Source organism: Poromitra crassiceps (genome assembly GCF_964638095.1).
Source record: "Poromitra crassiceps genome assembly, chromosome: 3".
NCBI lineage: Eukaryota > Metazoa > Chordata > Actinopteri > Beryciformes > Melamphaidae > Poromitra > Poromitra crassiceps.
The window spans coordinates 10,365,041-10,385,568 of record NC_139625.1 but is presented as its reverse complement, the minus strand read 5'-3'; the positions used below and the strand labels follow the sequence as shown (position 1 = coordinate 10,385,568).

The 20,528-nt window shown below is 41.4% G+C and overlaps 1 protein-coding gene across 1 annotated transcript in view; it reads right to left on the bottom strand.

Annotated features, from left to right (window-relative positions):
- The window catches only part of LOC310772957 (NLR family CARD domain-containing protein 3-like), a gene marked incomplete at both ends in the record, with an annotated part of 34,847 nt that overhangs the window by 6,321 nt on the left and 7,998 nt on the right, over positions 1-20,528 (bottom strand). The window contains 2 exons of the mRNA XM_083632912.1: positions 738-816; positions 7,834-7,953. Of these exons, the coding sequence (XP_083489038.1) occupies positions 738-816; positions 7,834-7,953 (199 nt within the window). The remainder of the gene's footprint in view (positions 1-737; positions 817-7,833; positions 7,954-20,528) is intronic.

Sequence of the window (20,528 nt, the reverse complement as noted above, 5' to 3'; positions counted from 1 at the left end):
CGAGTTAACGTGATTTAGAGAAGTAACAGCGGAACGCGCTTCGGAACGCGCTTCTAATGGCATCTGCTATACTGTGATGTCGTCCAATAACTTGGCCCTATTTCACATTTAGTTTTACAATAAAAACACATTTATGCAATGACTTGACATAATGTAGGGTATATTTATGTGCATCATCCTTCCTGCAGCAGGCGAGAGAAAATGATATCTTTCTGGACAAACTTTCACCAATCTAATAGGCTATATTTTTCTAGCTGATGCATAGAACATTATTTTCACTTTGATCTTGCTATAGTGTAGCGTATTTACATGCTTGCAGTATTGAAACTGCAGTTAGATTGGTTTGAGAAGCATAATAATATGGAATAATAGCCTATAATGCAGACAGACAGGCTGGATGAAGGGAGGGGGGGGGGGGGGCAGAGCGTTTGGCTTTCGTCTGGTTTTGCGGGATCACTGGAATTGGAGCTAAAAAGGCAAGCGTGCGATTCGTTTATTGCACTTATCCAATGAGCATGACGGTGCATAATTTTACGCCTAAAAGGCGTGGTTGTAATGCTTTGGGCTGCATCTAGCGCCAGCACGACGATATCAAGTGCGCCTTTCCACGCCCACTGCTTTGATCTGCGCCTGCCGCTCGGCCTAGAAACTGCGCCGATGCAACGATAGGGGCCGGAATCTTTGTTTTGTATTCGACTCGTTGGTGAAGTCAAACATGTTTTTGTTCATTTCCACACCATAAATATGGAGTCCAGGTCTGGGTGAGGCTCCTGGTTAGACTGACGCCTGGGAACCTTCGACCTCTCCTGGTAAACACTGGGGGGGAAGGGGACAAAAGATCAGATAGTAGGTCATACCATCATATTATATCACACACACAAAAATACTTTTTTACAAACAAACACAGGATGGACCAACCCGTCAATATTAATCACAGGCGCCCACCACAACGCATGCAGGCACTGACACGCACGCACGCACGGACGCACGCACGCACGCACGCACGCACTCACGCACACACACACACACACACACACACACACCACACATGCACCCAGGGGTTCTGAAGGTCGGCCGGGAAGGAAGGCAGGCGGCTTCTGCTCCGAGGAGGAATCTACGATCCTCTGCTGGGCACTGCACCCCTATCCCCACTAGATGGCAGATTGATTCCACCTGAATCTGTGCCTTTCTTCCACTCTGCAACAAACTTGGATCAGCTCAGTCTACCTGCTCTACTTCATTAGGCCGCCCGTCTCCTAACCTGCAACAAGAAGCGAGATCACATCACGCCAATCCTGGCCTCACTCCACTGGCTCCCCGTCCGCTTCCGCATCGATTTTAAATTATTGTTGAATGTTTTTAAAGCACTAAAGCAGGTTGGCACCACCATACCTCACTGAGCTCCTGCACCACCATACCCCATCTAGAACCCTAAGGTCAGCCGACCAGCTGCTCCTGGTGGTGCCTAGGACCAGGCTCAAGACCCGAGGGGATAGAGCCTTCGCCACAGCAGCCCCCAGGCTCTGGAACAACCTCCCCCTCCGTATTCGATCTGCTCAGAGCCTTGAGGCGTTTAAATCCCTGCTCAAAACGCACCTTTTCTCCCAGGCCTTCGACCTGAGTTGAGCCTTGCCCCTTGGCAACCTACCTCGTTATTTGTTTTTATTACTTGTATCTGCTACATTGCACTGCACTTTGTCCTGTAGCAGTGTATTCTGTACTTGTCATTTTCTTCCATATTTATTGTTTTATCTGTGAAGCACTTTGGTCGGCTTTGTCGTTGTAAACGTGCTCTATAAATAAAGTTGACTTGACTTGACTTGATTAACAAGTCAAGAACAACAACAAAAAGAAAAATGTCCTATATAGAAGATTCTTAAAATTAAGAACCAAGGAAGCTGAAAATAAATATAAGATATATAAAAATAAATTAACAAGTATTATGAGATCAAACAAAAAAGACTACTATCATAAATTATTGGAGCAAAATAAGAGTAACACCCAGGGTATGTGGAAAGTGTTAAATAACATAATAAAAAATGGTGCTGGAAAAGTAGAGATACCAAACTATTTTGTTAAAGATAATAATAAAATTATAAATAAAACTATAGATATAGCAAATGAATTCAATAACTTTTTTGTCAATGTTGGTAACAACCTAGCAAATGAAATTGTGGAGCAGAGTGATGGAGCTGGAATGTGGAAAATTGGAGACACCATGCAAAACAATCTACACTCCATTTTTATTAGTAGGGTTGAGGAACAGGAAATTATTGATATCGTGAAAAAATGCAAAAACAAAAAGTCCACTGACTGGATGGGTTTTGACATGAAATTAGTAAAAGATATTATACAATATATTGTAAAACCACTGACTTATGTATGCAATCAATCCTTCCAAACAGGTATATTCCCAAACAGCATGAAAACAGCAAAAGTACGGTAATTCCAATTTATAAAAATGGAGATCGACACCTATTCACAAATTACAGACCCATTTCCCTGCTTCCACAGTTCTCAAAAATTCTAGAGAAATTATTTGTCCACCGACTGGACGATTTCATTGGAAAAAACAATCTATTGTGTAACCAACAGTATGGCTTCAGAGCAAATCGGTCCACCTCCATGGCAGTGATGAAACTGACAGAACAGATTTCCACTGCCATTGATAATAAGGAATACAGCTGGTGTGTTCATAGACCTTAAAAAGGCTTTCGACACGATTCATCATGAAACATTACTGACAAAACTGGAATATTATGGTATTAGAGGGGTAGCACATTCCTGGTTAAAAAGTTATCTTGAAGATAGATATCAACATGTACAAATTAACAATGATAAATCGGATATGCAGAAAGTAAAATGTGGAGTTCCTCAAGGCTCAGTTTTGGGTCCCAAACTTTTTATTTTATACATCAATGACATCTGTAATGTGTCAAACCTTTTGAATTATGTTTTGTTCGCGGATGACACAAACTTATTCTGCCATGGGGAAAATCTGGAAGAGCTTCTGAAGACAATGGAAAGAGAATTGAACAAACTTAAGACTTGGTTTGATGTAAACAAATTATCTTTGAATATAAGTAAAACAAAACTCATGATATTTGGAAACAAAAAAATAGAGAATGAAGTCACACTGAGGATAAACAACATCAAAATTGAAAGAGTATATGAATATAAATTTCTGGGAGTGCTAATTGACCATAAATTAAGTTGGAAATCTCACATCAATCTTGTCAAAAGAAAAATGTCTAAAACCATTGCTATACTTTACAGATCAAAAGATATCTTGAACCAAAACTCATTATACCTACTATATTGTTCCCTTATAGTGCCATATATGGCATACTGTGTGGAGATATGGGGAAACACTTACAAAACCAACATTGAGCCAATTTTTATCTTACAAAAAAGAGTTATACGAATAATCAAAAGAGCAGAGTACCGTGAGCCTACCAATGCCTTATTTATAAACTTAAACACACTAAAATTCTGGGATATAGTTAAGCTTCAAACCTTGTTAATAATGTTCAAGGCCAAACACAATCTACTTCCAGAATGTCTTCAGACGCTGTTTGAGATTAAAATGATCTTAGAAGCACAGGCAATTTTGAAACAACACGGGCAAGATTAAACACTAAACAACATTGTGTGTCTGTGAAAGGGGTAGGCTTGTGGAATTCCTGTGAGGGGGACTTGACGATGTGTGGTTCGATTAGTGCATTCAAAAGATTGTTTAAAAACAAGACGATAAGTAGGTATAGAGAGCTAGACTAATCATGTATTATTGTCATTATTTGTGGATCATGAAGCAGACTAATCATGTATTATTGTCATTATTATGGATCATGAAGCAGATTAATCATGTATTATTGTTATTATTTATGGAACATGAAGCAGACTAATCATGTATTATTGTCATTATTGATGGATCATGAAGCAGACTAATTATGTATTACTGTCATTATGGATCAAGAAGCAGACTAATCATGTATTGTCATTATTTATGGATCATGAGGCAAGAAAAAAAGATAGAAAAAAAATAAAAAAAATAAAAAAATAAAAATAAAAAGACAATTAACACCTTGATTGCCAGCGACGAGTGTACTCGTCAAACACAATCCAGCTGTTAACTGCCAGCGACGAGTGTACTCGTCAAAAAAATCGATTTTTTTTTTTTGACGGTAGGTTGTGCATCTAAGCCTTTTACATCTCTTATATAGGTATTGGACGTGTACAACGTGTACAACCCATTCCACCGACCCACTAAGTGGCGACAAGGAAGGAGGAAGGCAAGCAAAAAGCAGTGTGACTGAAGCCATTCTCATGAAGGTGGATTGGCGAAGGCGCTTTTATTTTCGCGCTGATTGCTGGCGATACGGGATTGCAAATTTACATAATACATTACAGGTGGAACACACTTTGAAACACGCAGCATAAATATGACCAGAATCGCAAAAGCTTCTCTCAACCAAAACTCCAAGAAGCAAGCGAGTCCATGCCGACTTCCTCAAACAGCAGCCGTGCAGATCGACAGGCACAGGACAGCAGCAAAAGCACTGAGACTGTGACGGCCGCTGCAGGCAAGAAGAGGGAGGAGTTGAAGCAACTCTGCCTCTCGCTCTCTCCTCTCTCTCTCTCTCTCTCTCTCTCTCTCTCTCTCTCTCTCTCTCTCCCTCCCTCCCTCTCTCTCTCTCTCTCTCTCTCTCCCTCTCCCCCTCTCACTAGGATTAAACCTAGTGCGTCTCCCTCCCGAGAGGGAGGGAGAGAGAGAGAGAGGGAGGGAGAGCGAGAGGGAGGGAGAGAGAGAGAGAGAGAGAGAGAGAGGGAGGGAGAGCGAGGGGGAGAGAGAGAGAGAGAGAGAGAGCGAGAGGGGGAGGGAGAGAGAGAGAGAGAGAGAGCCAAAAATGAATGGTTAAAGTGACAGTTCTATCGAATTTCACAAAAAGCTGTTTATCTCTGAATATTCTTTCTGACGCTAAAACCATGCTGTATTCAACTGCTAATGCTTACATAACTACTAACTCTACAAACTAACTCTTTTAGACAGAGAAAGTACACATTCTATTAGTACTTTTGAGATATTGTATGTTCACAAACTCCAAGCAGAAAATAATTCTCGGCTCCTGTAAAATGAGCCACAATCCTCAAAAAACGGCTTGGCAGAAGCTACCTACAGCAAGAAAAAAACGGCTGGCAGTCAATGTGTTAAAAAAATAAACAAAAATAAAATAAAATAAATCATGTACAACTATTAAATATGCATTATAAAGTATGAGCAGGAAGCATGTTCTTCTTTGTTTTTCTCCTTTTTTGTTTTCTTTTCTTATAAAGATTCACACTTGTTTTTCTTTCTTTGTCATGTGCTGTATTTGAATAGGGTGGGCAAAATAAGCTTTTAGCTTCAGCCCATACCTTTTTTTGGTCAAGATCTATGTAAAATGTGTTATGTCTATTGTTTTTGATTATATGAAATAGAGGGTATTGTACATAGTGTTTGGATGACCAAAAATAAAAATCTGCAAAATCAATCAAATCAAAATCAAGTGCAAACCTGCACGAGCACCACCCACATCCCCTATATACTAGCTTGGCCACTCCCCCTCCCCCCTCTCGAATCCCAACTGTCTACCACCTTCCTATCCCTAACTACCCCCCCCCCCCCAGCTGCACATCCTAAAAGATATCGAGATGGGAAGTTACTTTGAGTAATTGTTTTACTTTTACTTGAGTAGGTTTCTCAAATGGTAATTTTGACTCATTTGAGTCATTTTTATGGGAGTAATTGTAGTTGAATATACATTTTCAATTCTCTACAAGTATAGTTTGTTTCTAAGATAATGTAGACAAGTTATTTTTCTCTTGCCAGTGCAGTTCCTTGAAATCCTGACTACGAGCTTTGGTTCATTAACACATTTAATTATACAAACATTTAATGATAATCCACCAGGAAGGCTTACAGTCTAAACCACACATGGGCAAAATACGGCCCGGCACCACAGTGCAGTGCACCTGAACGCAACATGCAAGATACCCGCTGAATAAGTGTCCAAATGTTCATGTCATTCTGGCCAATACTCCACTTCTGTTATAACATTTCAGTCTGGAATATGGAATATCTTTCAATAATCTGTATGATTAAAGGCTAAAAGTAATCTCACTTAAATTGCGGCCCTGGGGCCTGGGGCCTGGGGCCTGGGGCCTGGGGCAAAATGCAGCCCCAAGGCCGGACTCAAAGAAAACCAAAATGACCCCCAAAGGCAGAATTATGTTAATACATCTCATCTGCTACAGCCATTGGATTTGTATCACTATTACATCAGGAGATTAACAAGAAATTGCCAATCACAATGAGAGAGAGGGTTACAAAAATCAGGAGTGTTGGCAGGTATAATCTCCAATGTGTGGCCCTTCGCTTACTTGATGTAAGTCAGTATGGCCCTCAGGAAAAATAATTTGCCCACCCCTAACCCCCTAACCAATCCTCCTACCTTGTGTCTGAAAGTCCAGGTTCATTACTGAAGTTTGGACCATCACCCATTGACCAGTCAGTCTTCATAGACAGACAGCTGGGTACTGGAGACTCTGCTATCTGCCTGTGCTGCTGACCTCTGCAAACACAAATGGTTGATACATACAGTATCATCATTAGTTCTAGTAAATTCACAGTTCCTTCATCAATAATAATCAAGTTGTATCAGGCAATACATGTGAGTAAATGTTCCCAACCTTTTTTTTGCTTACTTTGACATAAAACTCTAATGATCCCAGACACTCAAAACACAGAGCTTTTTTTCTAAATTTAATTTGTTTTTGATCATGTTATAGTTTGCAATACTATGTTGCACATAACTGTTCAATTTAGACACATTTAGGCTATTTCATGTAGATCATTGTGGACATTACATTTACATTCTGTCATTTAGCTGATGCTTTTGTGAAAACGTAGGTTAGGTTCAGTTGTTTTGATTGTGTGTTTTTATTATTATAATCATTATTATTTGTATTGATCAATTACTAGAAATTTCAGGGGACCCCATTTTAATTCCATGCGCCCCCACTTGGGGTCGCATGGAAACCCGGGAAACCCGGTGTAGCCCCTCCCACTTCACCACCCATGCAAACCACATATTCAGATTGCCACTTGCTGATCAGGAAATCACAGAGAGTGTGGACCAGAGCAGCTCAAAAGGCAAAAGTATTCAAAGTGAAAACCTGAGGAAGACCTGCGTGGTTGAAACGCGTTGCGTTTTGTTTGCCCGTAGTACCTTTGAAGATATATTCTGATTTGTAACTGCTTGTACACAGATATATTACTTCACATTAAATATTGCTTTATATATAAAAATACTCCTAGTAGCTCCACCGTTTTTTCACTTTGAATACACTTGCTGATCAGTAAATCTTTAGTGAATTAAACTTCCGGACACAGATGTGTGAATAGGAATATAAATTCTGACATGCAAGTTCATTTTGCTGCAAAAATGCCTCCATAGTTTCTGTCTAAAATAATCCAGATGAAGATCCATGTTGGCTGAACATACAGTTGTATTGTAAAGCAGTGTCAGTGAGTGTCCTTCCTGGATATCTTCACAACTAGTTTTACTTCAAGAATCCAATCCTCTCATAGTGTGTAGTAATGTAACGGTAAAGAAGCTAATCTAACTGACAGATCAGCATTTTGTCTTCATAATCTGTTTATTATATTCCGTCAGGTAGGTGTGTCTGGGGGTGGGAGGGATGCTGTTGAAAATTGTAAATGTAGATTTGAAATGTAAAAACATTAGGCACCAATTATATTGATCCTTGCAGTCCATTAAACAGTCATCTTACCTTGTGTCTGAAGGTCCAGGTTCATTACTGAAGTCTGGAGGTTTCTTTTTAGACCAATCAGTCTTCACAGACAAACAGCTGGGTACTGGAGAATCTGCTCTCTGCCTGTGGTGCTGATCTCTGGAAAAACAAATGGTTGATAGGCTACATATCATCATTAGCTCTCGTAAAGACAGACAACTTCTTGCAACGTTGCACATTGTCAGTTTTTCTGACATCATAACATGGTCTATTGATAAGTGTCCACGACGCTAGGTTTTGCGTCAGTGGTATCCATGGCAACAGGAAAGAAGGCCCCTCCCATTCAGCTTGTTGACACAGTCCTGCGCACTCAGTCAACGTTGGGGCTAGGTATACGGCTTTAGGTCAAGTCTTCACTAGGCCGTTAATGGGCTACATGCACAACTCCACTACTTCCTGAAATTAGTACAGCATCTTTATTTCCTGTCATCACCTATTGGATGAACTGATTAATGTCAGGTGTGCTGCAGTCACAACAATGATCAGGCACACCTGATTAATCAGTTCATCCAATAGTGTAGGACAGGAAATAAAGAAGCTGTACTAATTTCAGGAAGTAAAAAAGCTGTGCATGTAGCCTATTGAAGCGTTCTATCTGCACAAATTCATCTCTTTGTCCACACAGCTTCCCGGAAAACGGCTATAGCCTATAGGCGAATTAACATAAGGCATAAGGCTATTTTTTTTTAATTGAAAAGTAAAGTATACTAGTTATAGCCTACATTATATTAACTCTATAATAAATTAGACTCGTGTGCATATAAGTGCGTGCGGCAACACCTATAAACACAATGAATTTCCTACAGTTTTAGGGCTATACATATTATCAGATGAAATAAATTAGAATAAACACTCGGAAAATAAACCAAAAAATAACCATATTTATTGCTGACTGGCGCATGGCATAGGCATGTGACCTTGGATTCCAGGAAATGAGGCGTTGAATTCGGAGAAGTGGGGCGTGAAAAGGAGGCTTTCCTGCTCTCTCCTCTCACATTCCGCCTGCTCTCCCTCCCCTGCCCACCTCCTCCCTCTCCTGATCTCTCCTCCCCCACTATTCTAAAGCATGGCACCCATTTTATTCTAAAGCATGGCACCCATTCTCTTTCTCTTTCCCCCTTCCCCTGCTCCTTCCCCACTTCGCCTTGCCTGCTCTCTCCTCCCCCACATTTCCCATTCCCTCCCCACCTTCTCCCTTTCCCTGCTCTCTCCTCCCCCACATCCCCCTGCTCTCCCCCCTCCTCCCTTCTCCTGCTCTCTCCTCTTTCCCCCTTCCCCTGCTCCTTCCCCACCTCCTCCCCTTCCCTGCTCTCTCCTCCCCCACATTTCCCATTCCCTCCCCACCTCATCACTTTCCTGCTCTCTCCTCTCACATTCCCCCTGCTCTCCCTCCCCTGCACCCTCCCCACCTCATCCCTCTCCTCCCCCACTATTCTAAAGCACGGATTGCAACTTGGCACAGTGGTGCATTGTTGTTTTGCGTCCGCAACGCGTTCTTCTCCATGATCAATTACACCATTTGACATTTCGTTTTCCACAAGTGGCGGCAGTGCTGCATACACACTGCATACACACTGCATACACACTAACAGCAATTAAGTAGCGAGTAGAGGCAGGATAATGGTGAATTACAATGCATGATGAAGCTCTCACCACAGATATACGTCAAGTCTAACAAACTTTACTCTAACGTTCTCATTTGGTTAGTGTTCATGAAATATTAATGCACTAATTTGCGGTGGGCAACATGTCCCAGATTATCAGCTCGACTGTAATTAATTATTATTTGGGTAGTGTTGTTGATGCAGTATGCAATCAAGTCAGCGAGTTTTCATACCGCTTAATTTGGCAACGGTATTAAATATCGATTTCAGCGTGCTTTTCACTGATTGGTCACAGATAGTGTAAACGTCATTTTCTGCGACACTATTTTGGCTAGTGTGGGGTTTAAGGACTCTTGTACCTTACGTCTCCGTGGTGCAACTAAACAAAGACGCAACTTTAGTGTCAAACTAACTAGTTTGAACGTAGCAGTTAGTGTGGACCTTACACCCTAACTTAAGAGAGAACTTAAGTCCAGCTGGCGCAACAGGCTGCGGCAGCCTGCTTCGTGGGCCACGCGGGGCCCGGCATTGGAAAGGCCCAGGGGTTCTGAAGGCTGGTGGTTTCTGCCTCGAGGAGGAATCTGCCGCCCTCTGCTGGACTGCTGGATGTGGGGCTCATGGAGCTTCCATACCTATAACCTTGACTCATATCCCAACCCGGTCTCACTGCGAGGGCATCATATACCATCACTGTGTCACGCACCTTGTGCATCATAATACCGTCACTTTGTCACGTACGTTATGTGTTGGATGTTGACGTGCATGGCACCCTTGTTTGTCAGTATGAAAATGCACATGGACACACACGGTTATGGTGATTCACAGGGCAACAAGGGGGTTGGGGTTAAGTAAAGGTCAGTGACACCTTGGGGTTGGGGTTAGCGTTTGGATATGGTGTGGCTGGATGTCGGAGGCTCCAGGGGAGGGGCCTGTGCCCCTTCCCCTGGAGCCTCCAACATCCAGCCACACTCACTAACCAGCCACACCATATCCAAACCCTAACCCCAACCAAGTGCCTACCAGTGCCTAACCCTAACCAAGCACCAAAGGGACCATTGCCTAATCGCAACCCATTTACTCTGCTTGTTGAAAAATAAGGAGAATGGGGTACCCCGGGCATGAAAAAGTACCGACAAAGGTTCCTGACCGATCGGCAGTATATGACGAGTTGGGAGTGAGAATATACTGCCAACCTGAACGTGATGCTCCATAAATATAACTTGAGACTCTTGGTAATATGGTAATATGGTGATTTGAGACTAGATATGGTATTAGATGTTGGATATGGTAATATGATATGAGACTAGATATGGTCTTAGATGTTGGATAATGGTAATATGGTGATATGGCATAAGTGTTGTCTTTTCCCAGTTTTAAAGGTATTTGGTGAAAAATACTGTGATATTGGATTTTGTCCGTGTGGCCCAGCCCTGCATTAACATCCTCAACATGTTGGTTTGTTGTCATGTTTTTCATTCTGTTTGAATCAGAGCAGGAAGGTTCACTGGAGATGAGCAGGTCACATTTCACCATCTGATACACGCATCAGAAAACCACTTTAGATTGGACGTTGATGTTTGGACTTTGGTCCTTATGTCATTTTATATGGCTGTTTGTTCATATCAGGTCAAAATCTATGTTATCTGATCATCTTTCCATCCAGTTACTTCACAACTCACTACTAAATAATAATAATTTGGCGAGGCACGACTGAGCAGTCGAGCACCATGCCAGAGATGAGCGTGCAATAAGTTTCAATATATTTTTTAAAATTTATAAATCCATCCTTGGATTAATTAACTCAGTGACTTGATGGAATGTGATTGGTGATGAGAGTCAGCTGGGCTGTTTGGATAGGACAGCTGATAGCAATCAGCTGACAGCATGCAACACTTCAGTGTTCCCTGATGCCCCCTGATTGGATGATGTTGCAAAAATGTGCCTCGCGACCTGCTTGGAGCGTCACTGTGCCACTACGCTCTATCAGCCACTACTGTATGTGCATCACTACACCCTCCCTCCTCCCACCCTCCCTCGCGCCGGGGAAAATGGCGGCGATTGAGTGCGTTGAGTGAGTTCAGTCTGAATGAAATTTAATGTAACGTTCCCAATTCTATGTATTAAATTCTAAAAAACGACCCTCAACATTTGGGAAGGCTAAGACTCACAACTAGTTCACAACTAGCTCACAACTAGTTCGTTATAATCGAACGTCATGCTTCGAAGGCGACTTTACGACAATGAGGACGGTGAGGACTCAATCACATCAGGTCTCCGCTGATAGACTACCACGGAGATCTCTACAGGCACAGGCACCTTACGCCTCCTCCTGACCAGGCATAATATTTACGACCGGTCTTAGTGAGAAAAAGGCTTACGCCCTGTCGGTGCAACCGGCGTAGCTGTTAGGTCGTAAAGTTACGACCAACTTAGCTTAAGACCAGTCGTAAGACCACTTGGTGCAACTGGCCCCGCTACTGAATTTAGTTCATTGATACAAAAATGTCAAACCAACTCATAGGTTAATTTGAACCAAAGTAGCATGCCAAAATAATGGAAGCATTCAAGTAATTGAGGGATGCATTATTATAGAAAGCAGGCAAAATTGTGCCCCCCCAATGTGTGACTGTTTCTCTATGTCTTGAACATGAATCACTTTTATGCCTTTTCAAGTGTTTCCTAAAAATAGTTTTTTTGGTACACATTTACATTTCAAAAGTCACAAAAGTGATTCACGTTTGTGAAGATTATCCTGCTGAACACAAAATACCCCTCCCATAAACTTTTGTTAACCAGACCTTACTTTATGCATTTAAGTGAAATCCCCATACTGAAACCCCATTCACTTTTCCCGGTAAGCTCCAACATGCTACTTCCGGAGTCCAGACTCATTCCTGCGGTGCTCTATCATCATCAGTCAGTATATAAAAAGGAGCTAGGGCTCTGTCTGTCTGTCTGTTTGTTTGTTTCTCTGTCTGTTTGTTTCTCTGTCTGTCTGTCTGTCTGTCTGTCTGTCTGTTTGTTTCTCTGTCTGTCTGTCTGTCTGTCTGTCTGCCTGTCTGTCTGTTTGTTTCTCTGTCTGTCCCACTGATAACATCATAAATTCACTCACACTGATGACATCATCAGTGATGTCATAAATTCACTCTCTCTCACACACACACACACACACACACACACACACACACACACAAGGCTATAAATTCAGTGATGTGTCACTGATGACATCATCACGGGCATTGCGACATCATCAATGATGCCTACATACACACACACACACACACACACACACACACACACACACACACACACACACACACACACACACACACACACACACACACTCTCTCACTCACACACACACACACACACACACACACACACACACACACACACATAGACACAAGAGACAGACAGGCACACACACATTCACACACAACGCAATTATCCTCTCCTCAAAGAGTGATGTTTGGCTATCTGGGAGAAAAATATTTATTCAAGTGAAATGTGCCTTTAAAGCAGCAGCAGTAGTAGTGTTTTAGTGGAATAAACCTTTAAAAGTGTGTGTTGTAGTCGAAAACAGTGAAAATGTATGAAGTGCATTATAATAAGCAACATGGATCTAATCACTCCTGCTTCTATTGAAATGTGAAGTAACTTGATGGAAAGATCATGTGACCTGACTTTTGACTTTTGCACTTTTAATCTTTTATGTTTACTGTATTTTTATTACTATTTAAAGTCCTTTGAATTGTCCCAGTGTATGACTGTGCTATAAAGCTGCGTTGCCTAGCCTGAATAAAGATGAACAAACAGCTATATAAAATGACATAAGGATCAAAGTGTAGAATTTTCTGATGCGTGTCTCAGAAGGTGAAATGTGACCTCCAGTGAACTAAAGAGGCTTCCTGCTCTGATTCAAACAGAATGAGAGTAGTTATCCATTGTATACACACACAAAATAGAACTATGCACACAATTCTGAAAACTTGAAGCTCATGTATCAAAAACATGACTCCAAACTGCTCAACTCTAAGCACATTTCCATTGCTCTCACTCAATTATCATTCTAAAGCACATTCTTCTAAAAACACAAATTGCATCATTTAGCAGACCTTGTTCACCTGGAAAAAACTGGCCTTCAAGATGCAACACCCTGATTACCAACTGCTCTCAGTCTAAAAATGTGGTGTTTTGGTACAGTGTCATGAAATGATCTAAATGTGTGTTATGTATACAATGTACATAATTGTGCAATTGTAACTGTACAGTATGTTGTGTGTTGATATATGATGTAGTATAAGACTGTGATGATGCTGTAAAAGCATTTGAGACATGCTTGTGTGATAACGGGCTATAAAGATAACTGAACTGAACTCATGTCTCACCTGGGCAAACTCACCTGGAAAAACACTTCAATGTGTCAGATTATAAAGAGGCCTCAGGTGACTCAGGTGTATCAGGTGACTTATACAATCAGTTCAGTCAGTCATTTTGTACATATTTCCTTTGTTATCTTTTTGTATCTGTGCACTGATTTACACATCATACCCAGAAAGACAGTCTCAACATTTACAGTGTAGTGTTTCTCATTGTACTTATCAATTAAATTACTGAGTTTTGCTAAATAGGTAACATTGCATCAACTATTAGTAAATGCTATTTGGAAGGGGGGGGGGGGCAATAACCATACACTTTACCAAAACAAGAGAAAGGAAACAATTTCCACACAATGTTATGCATTTGAATATGTATCATGGCCTCATGAACCCAAAACATACATGAACACTATTTTGATGGTAGTGTTTTACAGTGTTCACTGTAAAAACATGACAACAAATGTTCGACGTTAATGTGGTACAATGTGAACAAAATCAAATATCACACTATTGTTGACAAAATACCTTTAAAACCAGCAAAGGACAACACTTATGCCATATACCAACCAAAATCTAAGACTGTATCTAGTCTCATATCACCACATTGATATAATATTGATATATTGCCCAGCCCTACATAACACTGATGTGTTGACAAATTGTCATAAAGTGTTTTCATATTTCCAACCCAAACAGACTTCCCCTCCTGATCACACACAGAGGCTTCTTCTGTCTGACAGTTATTACTGTTATTACAGTTATTAGCCTACGGTTACATCAATCAACAGGAAACATTTAACAGACTGAATAATCAAACACGTTCAACTGCCATGTAAAGAGTTTGATACAATACCAACCTTTTCATGTTGGAGATAACCTGCTCCCTCGCTGATGAGAGTGAGTAGACTGAACTGATACTGTGTGCGTGTGCGTGTGTATGTGTGAGAGACAGAGAGAGAGAGAGAGAGAGAGAGAGAAAGAGAGAGAGATGAATAATTAACAGTGTAAGACAGACGTTGGATGTTATTCGTGTCTCATCAGGAAATAGAGTTACACTTGTTAGAAGGTTTATTGTGTCGTAAAAGTGAAATCCCATAATCAGCAGCAACATTGATTTTGATCCATTTTTAGTTTTTGTGCAGTGTCAGATTTAACAAAAATCCCCATTATAAAAGGCCACAAAAAGCCAGAAAACAGCAACAAAAAAGTTTGAATTTTGGATTTGTGCCCTAATGAGCCTAAGTATACACAAGGCTTGTAATGATGTGAGTTTTCTATATGGATCTGCCCACCAAGGAGTTCCCGTAAAAGGCTTTTTATTATGTGAGCGTGACATATCAAGCCGTGTTATTGCAGTGATATTATATCAAAACTAACTGATCATCAGCAATATACTTAATGTTAGCCAGGGCCGTGCAGAGAGCTTTAGAGGGGCAGGTGCTCAATGCTAAAAGGGGCAGACGCATACCTGCCAAACTTGCACAATTATTTTTGAGTACCACAATAGCGAGCCGTTCACTGTTTCTGCCTATGGGATTTTTGAATGGGTTTTTGGCGCGATGCTTCAAATGAGGTCTGTGGTTAACGCAAGCTTATTCAAACGCGAACCAGTGTTCAGCAGGATAATCTTCACACATGAGGACCACTTTTATGAGTTGCTGACCACAGGTTCGTGTTTGATTAAGCTTGCGTTGCCCACAGACCTTATTTGAAGCATCGCGCCAAAAACCCATTCAAAAATACCATAGGCAGAAACAGTGAAGAACCAGGAAGTCCGGGAATTCCGCGTTCCGACTACAAAAATACGTCATCCCTGCGGTACTCTATAGCGTAATGCTTAGTTCACATGCTTTTGCACTACCTCACTTAGTTTGCACACAGTCATTATCCCCGCCATATCATCAAGTTATTCAACATATTATGTTGTAGATAAAATTGAAGTTCAATTGATTGCCATTTTATATTCAATAAGATAATAGTATATATTATATATTATAAAATGGCTCTCTCAAATCAAGCAATCTGATTGGTTCACAGCCATTGTATAATTCCAGTAACCGAGTTCAATAACCCATGGCCATGGGTTATTGGTTGCCATGGCAACTCTCTTACTAAGAGAGTAATAATAAGGCTTACCTCAAATGACAACGTAGGAAAGAAAAATGGCGGAGACAGCTGTCAGATCCTTGTGAATCGATCTTCGCTTATAACTTTACTAATACTTCGCAGAAAATGATGTTTTGTACAAGAATAGATGCGGGCTAATGTCTTCTTTGCAAAAGAAAGGCTGTTAACGCCGCATTTAACCCCGCATTTAACCCCGTAACGTTAGTTGGTGTCGGGCAAGCCCTGAGAATGCAACGCTGCGCTCGAGCTGCCTGGGTTTCCAGAAAGCTCTCAGCCAAGCGCCAGGATTGGCCAATGTCAACTTCAGTCTCCAGAACGATCCAATCAAATCACCCGCAGGTCTATCTTCTTGCTAGAGGTCCCGCCTTACAGTAGTGTTTCAACTGACTCTCAGAATACCATGCCAGTCGGACTTATAGTGTTATTAGGGGTTCAAGCCCTGAAGGGGCTGAAACCCTATTGTTTTTCTAAATCCGAATATATTATTATTATTGTTCATCTGCCCCGACGCAAATTCCCGTGAGTTGGTAAATGGTAGAAACCTGAAAGTTGGCCCAATGACAGATATTGGCTGAGTTTCCCAACAAAGAAGCTTCTTAAGAGTTAAGAAGCTTCTTAAGGAGTTAAGAAGCTTCTTAAGGAGTTAAGAAGGCTCCAAAGAAGTGTTTCCCAAACGCCTTCTTAACAGTCGAGAAAAATAAAAAAAATAGAAGGCTCTTAAGAAGCATCTTAACTGGAGCGGCTCACTTGATGGCACTCTGAGCCCAGCAGTGGGCCACGACTCAGTGGTTGAGAAACACTGTTAACACCTAATCATGGTCATGTTAAACTTTATTAAACATTATTTATTTCAGACATGGACTGCAGTTCAAATGGCTTTATATACACAGCATACAACAAAACAGAGAAACACTACAGAATTTAAGCGACCTTGGGTTCTGTGAAAGGTGCTATATAAATCCACAACATTATAAAAGGAATCCATTCTGATTAGAGAAATATAGCCTACGGTAAAACATTTAAAACACAAGTAACCATACATACAGGGGAGATTTTCAAGTGTTCCCCAATTTTAAACACTAAAGGGTGCATGAAAGAAAGGAAAAAGGGAAAAACACAAGAGGAACAGTGGACACAAGTATCTCCTTTTGCCTGACGCGGCTGGATCTGCCAGTGTTTTGTCATTAAGAAGGTGTTAAGAAGGCTCCAGACCCTTCTTACAAAACCTTCTTAACGAAAGATCATCTTAGCGCTAAGAAGCTTTTGGGAAACGCAGCCTTCTTAACGGAGGATAATTGGAAGATAATTTTAGGCTAAGAAGCAATCGGGAAACGCGTTGGCTTCGTTGGCTTCTTACGGGAGCCTTAAGAAGGGTCAAAGAAGCTTCTTAGCGCTAAGAAGCTTTTGGGAAACGCATGCCTTCGTAAAGAAGCAATTGGGAAACGCGTTTGCTTCTTAAGGGGGCCTTAAGAAGGGTTGAATTAGCTTCTTAGCGCAAAGAAGCTTTTGGGAAACCCAGCCATTGTTGGCTGGTAGGTGCTCAAAAAAGATTTTTCGAATTGGCCTGAAGGTGGCGCTATAATTGAAAATTTTACGTTAAAGGCCATCACTTCCACGCCGTTGGTCCGATTTTCTAACTTTTTTTTTCCAGATGTTCAGGTGGACCTGCTCTACAAATTTGCCATAAGGACCCTCAATGTCCGCCTGGAAAGTTTTTGAGATATTTGGAAAAGTTTGGAAAACACATTTTTGACATCTCCTCCTAGACCGTTGGACCGATTTGCACCACCATCGCCAGGAAGCATCTATGGAGCAAGCTCTACAAACTGGCTTTTTGAAACCTTTGAAATCTCCTTTCGTTTCGGAGATATTGATCGTTAAAGTTGAGAGGGGCGTGGCCTCACAGCTAAATTGTCATTACTTCATGACCGATTAAGGAATCTTCACGAAACTTGCAGGAGGTCTTCGGAGACCATCCCAGACCATGCTTGTCAAATTTGGTGCAATTCCACCAAAAGGGGGCGCTATAGCAGCATAGCAGTACCTGTACCTTCTAAATTGTTTGATTTTGAAGGGCGGCAGGAAGTGCGGATTCATTGTCATTATGGCCAGCTTTCCTTCTTGTATGACACTTGTCACCTGTCACTTGTCGCACCCACGCTATTGTACAGACAACAGACACACCTATACTTGTATCACAGTGGGTATATCACTCATGGTCTCGCTCTAATTTGCATACTGTATGTTTTCAGCAGCTCCAACTCTTCTCTGTTAAAAAACACATGCAAAAAGTGTACTGGAAGCAGGAATCCAGTGTGATTTGACCACATACATATAGCTTAACAGTAACTCTGAGCAGGAGTGTTGCATGTTGGGTAGAGAGAATGATGTAGACAAAAATAACACATTAAATTAGCTGTATCTCAGAAACCATAGGAGGTACAGCTACGAAACTTGTTAGGGAGGTTCACAGAGGGGTCTTTTACTATCCACGGAAAAATTGCACCAATTGACAAGATGGTGGCGCTATAACAGCCCTCCTTACCTTTTGGTCCATAACTTTTGAACCGTGGGGTCTATCATCAAACTTATTTTTTCCCTGGATTCCTTGGGTCCTCCCGCATCTACTCAACTAGGCCACGCCCCTTTCCGTCAGACTAGATTTTCCGCCATTTTGCATGTTGTCTAAAACAGTTTTTTTGCGATTTCTCCTTGAAATTTTGTCCAATCTTCACCAAACCAACGCACACATCATGTGGGGACTGTCTTGCCCAACACTGATTTGGAAGTTTTAGAAAAAAACGCACCGTTGCGATATAATCCACTTCCAATCTTCTGTGGGTGGGGCCTATTTCACAAAGATCGTCCGATTCTAACCAAACTTGGTACAGGTGTGGACGGATGTACTCTGAGCCTATAGGAGAAATATATTACACAAATTGAGCAGATGGTGGTGCTATAACAGCCCTCTTTACATTCTGCTCCATAACTTTTGAACCGTTGGGTCTATCATCAAACTTTTTTTCCCTCTGGATTCCTTGGGTCCTTCCGCATCTACTCATCTAGGCCACGCCCATTTCCGTCTGACTAGATTTTCCGCCATTTTGAATTTTGTCCAAAACAGTTTTTTTGCGCTTCCTCCTTGAAATTTTGTCCAATCTTCACCAAACCAAAGCACACATCATGTGATGAGTGTCCTGCACAACACTTTCGTGGTTTTTGAAAAAAAATGCACCGTTGCGATATGTGTCACCCTCTGGTAAATTGAGTACAATCTCGCCAAGTCGAAATCGCGCAATTGGAGTTAGTAGTTTGATATGTGAAAAAATGCCTTTTTCTTTTTTTTTTATAATTACACAAAGGAGAGTATGGACTATCCATCCCACATCAAATTGAGTCGTTATATAACCAGTAAATAGGTATATTTAGCGATTTAAAAAATCAAGATTTTAGTCTTGAGTCGCCTAGCTGAGGGGGGTTTTTCCATTCATTTGCATGCAGCGTTTCACTGCCTTAATGTCTGCTATTGTTCCAAGTTTCGGCCAATGAGCCACATCAATAGAATTCAGCGTGTTACATGGGGGCGGGGTGCAAAGCTCTGTTTACAAGTGACAACATGGAGGGTCACTGATGAGGACAGTCTGTGTGGATTAAAACTGATGCAGGAAGTGCAACACCTCTGGCTTTTCCTCACCTAGTCCTAGGTGAGTTTAATCATGATCCCTAACTATCGTTATGTCTTGTTTCTGTTTTAGGGACTGTGCGACCATCTAGTTATGGTTGAACGTGGGTTTTAGTATTGCGTTATGTGTGTATTGTTGTCGAACAGTAACGAAGAGTATTGAAGGAAAGAAGCAACCATTCCTAGACCATGTGTGTCAAATTTTGTGCAATTCGACCAAAAGGGGGCGCCATAAACGCCAGAAATGGGCGTGGCTAAACATAAAAAAGGCTAACTCCACACCTGTTTGTCCAATGATCGCGAAACTTGTCAGCTATATCAAGGAGGATGTCCTAGTCAGAATCAGAAGCTTTGTCATCTGCGCAAGGCTTGAACCCCGCCCATCGCCGCTTGCGGCTATATTTATTATTATATTATTATACTTGGAACCCTTTTATAAAAGCAATATAGCACTCGAGCAGCGTGTGTTGTGGAATATATCCCCCTGCTCAGTTGTTATCCCACTCGGCCTGCGGCCTCGTGGGATAACAACTGATCAGGGGTATATATTCACCACAACACACTTGCTCTCGTGATATATTGCTTAATTATAAAACGGCTCTCTCAAATCAAGCAATCTGATTGGTTCACAGCCATTGTATAAATCCAATAACCCACTCCAATAACCCATGGCCATGGGTTATTGGTTGCCATGGCAACTCTCTTACTAAAAGCCTTTGGTTACCTCAAAAAAAACAAATGGCGGAGACAGCTGTCAGATCCTTGTGAATCGATCTTCGCTTATAACTTTACTAATACTTTGCAGAAAATTATGTTTTGTACAAGAATAGATGCGGGCTAATGTCTTCTTTGCAAAAAAAGGCTGTTAACCCCGCATTTAAC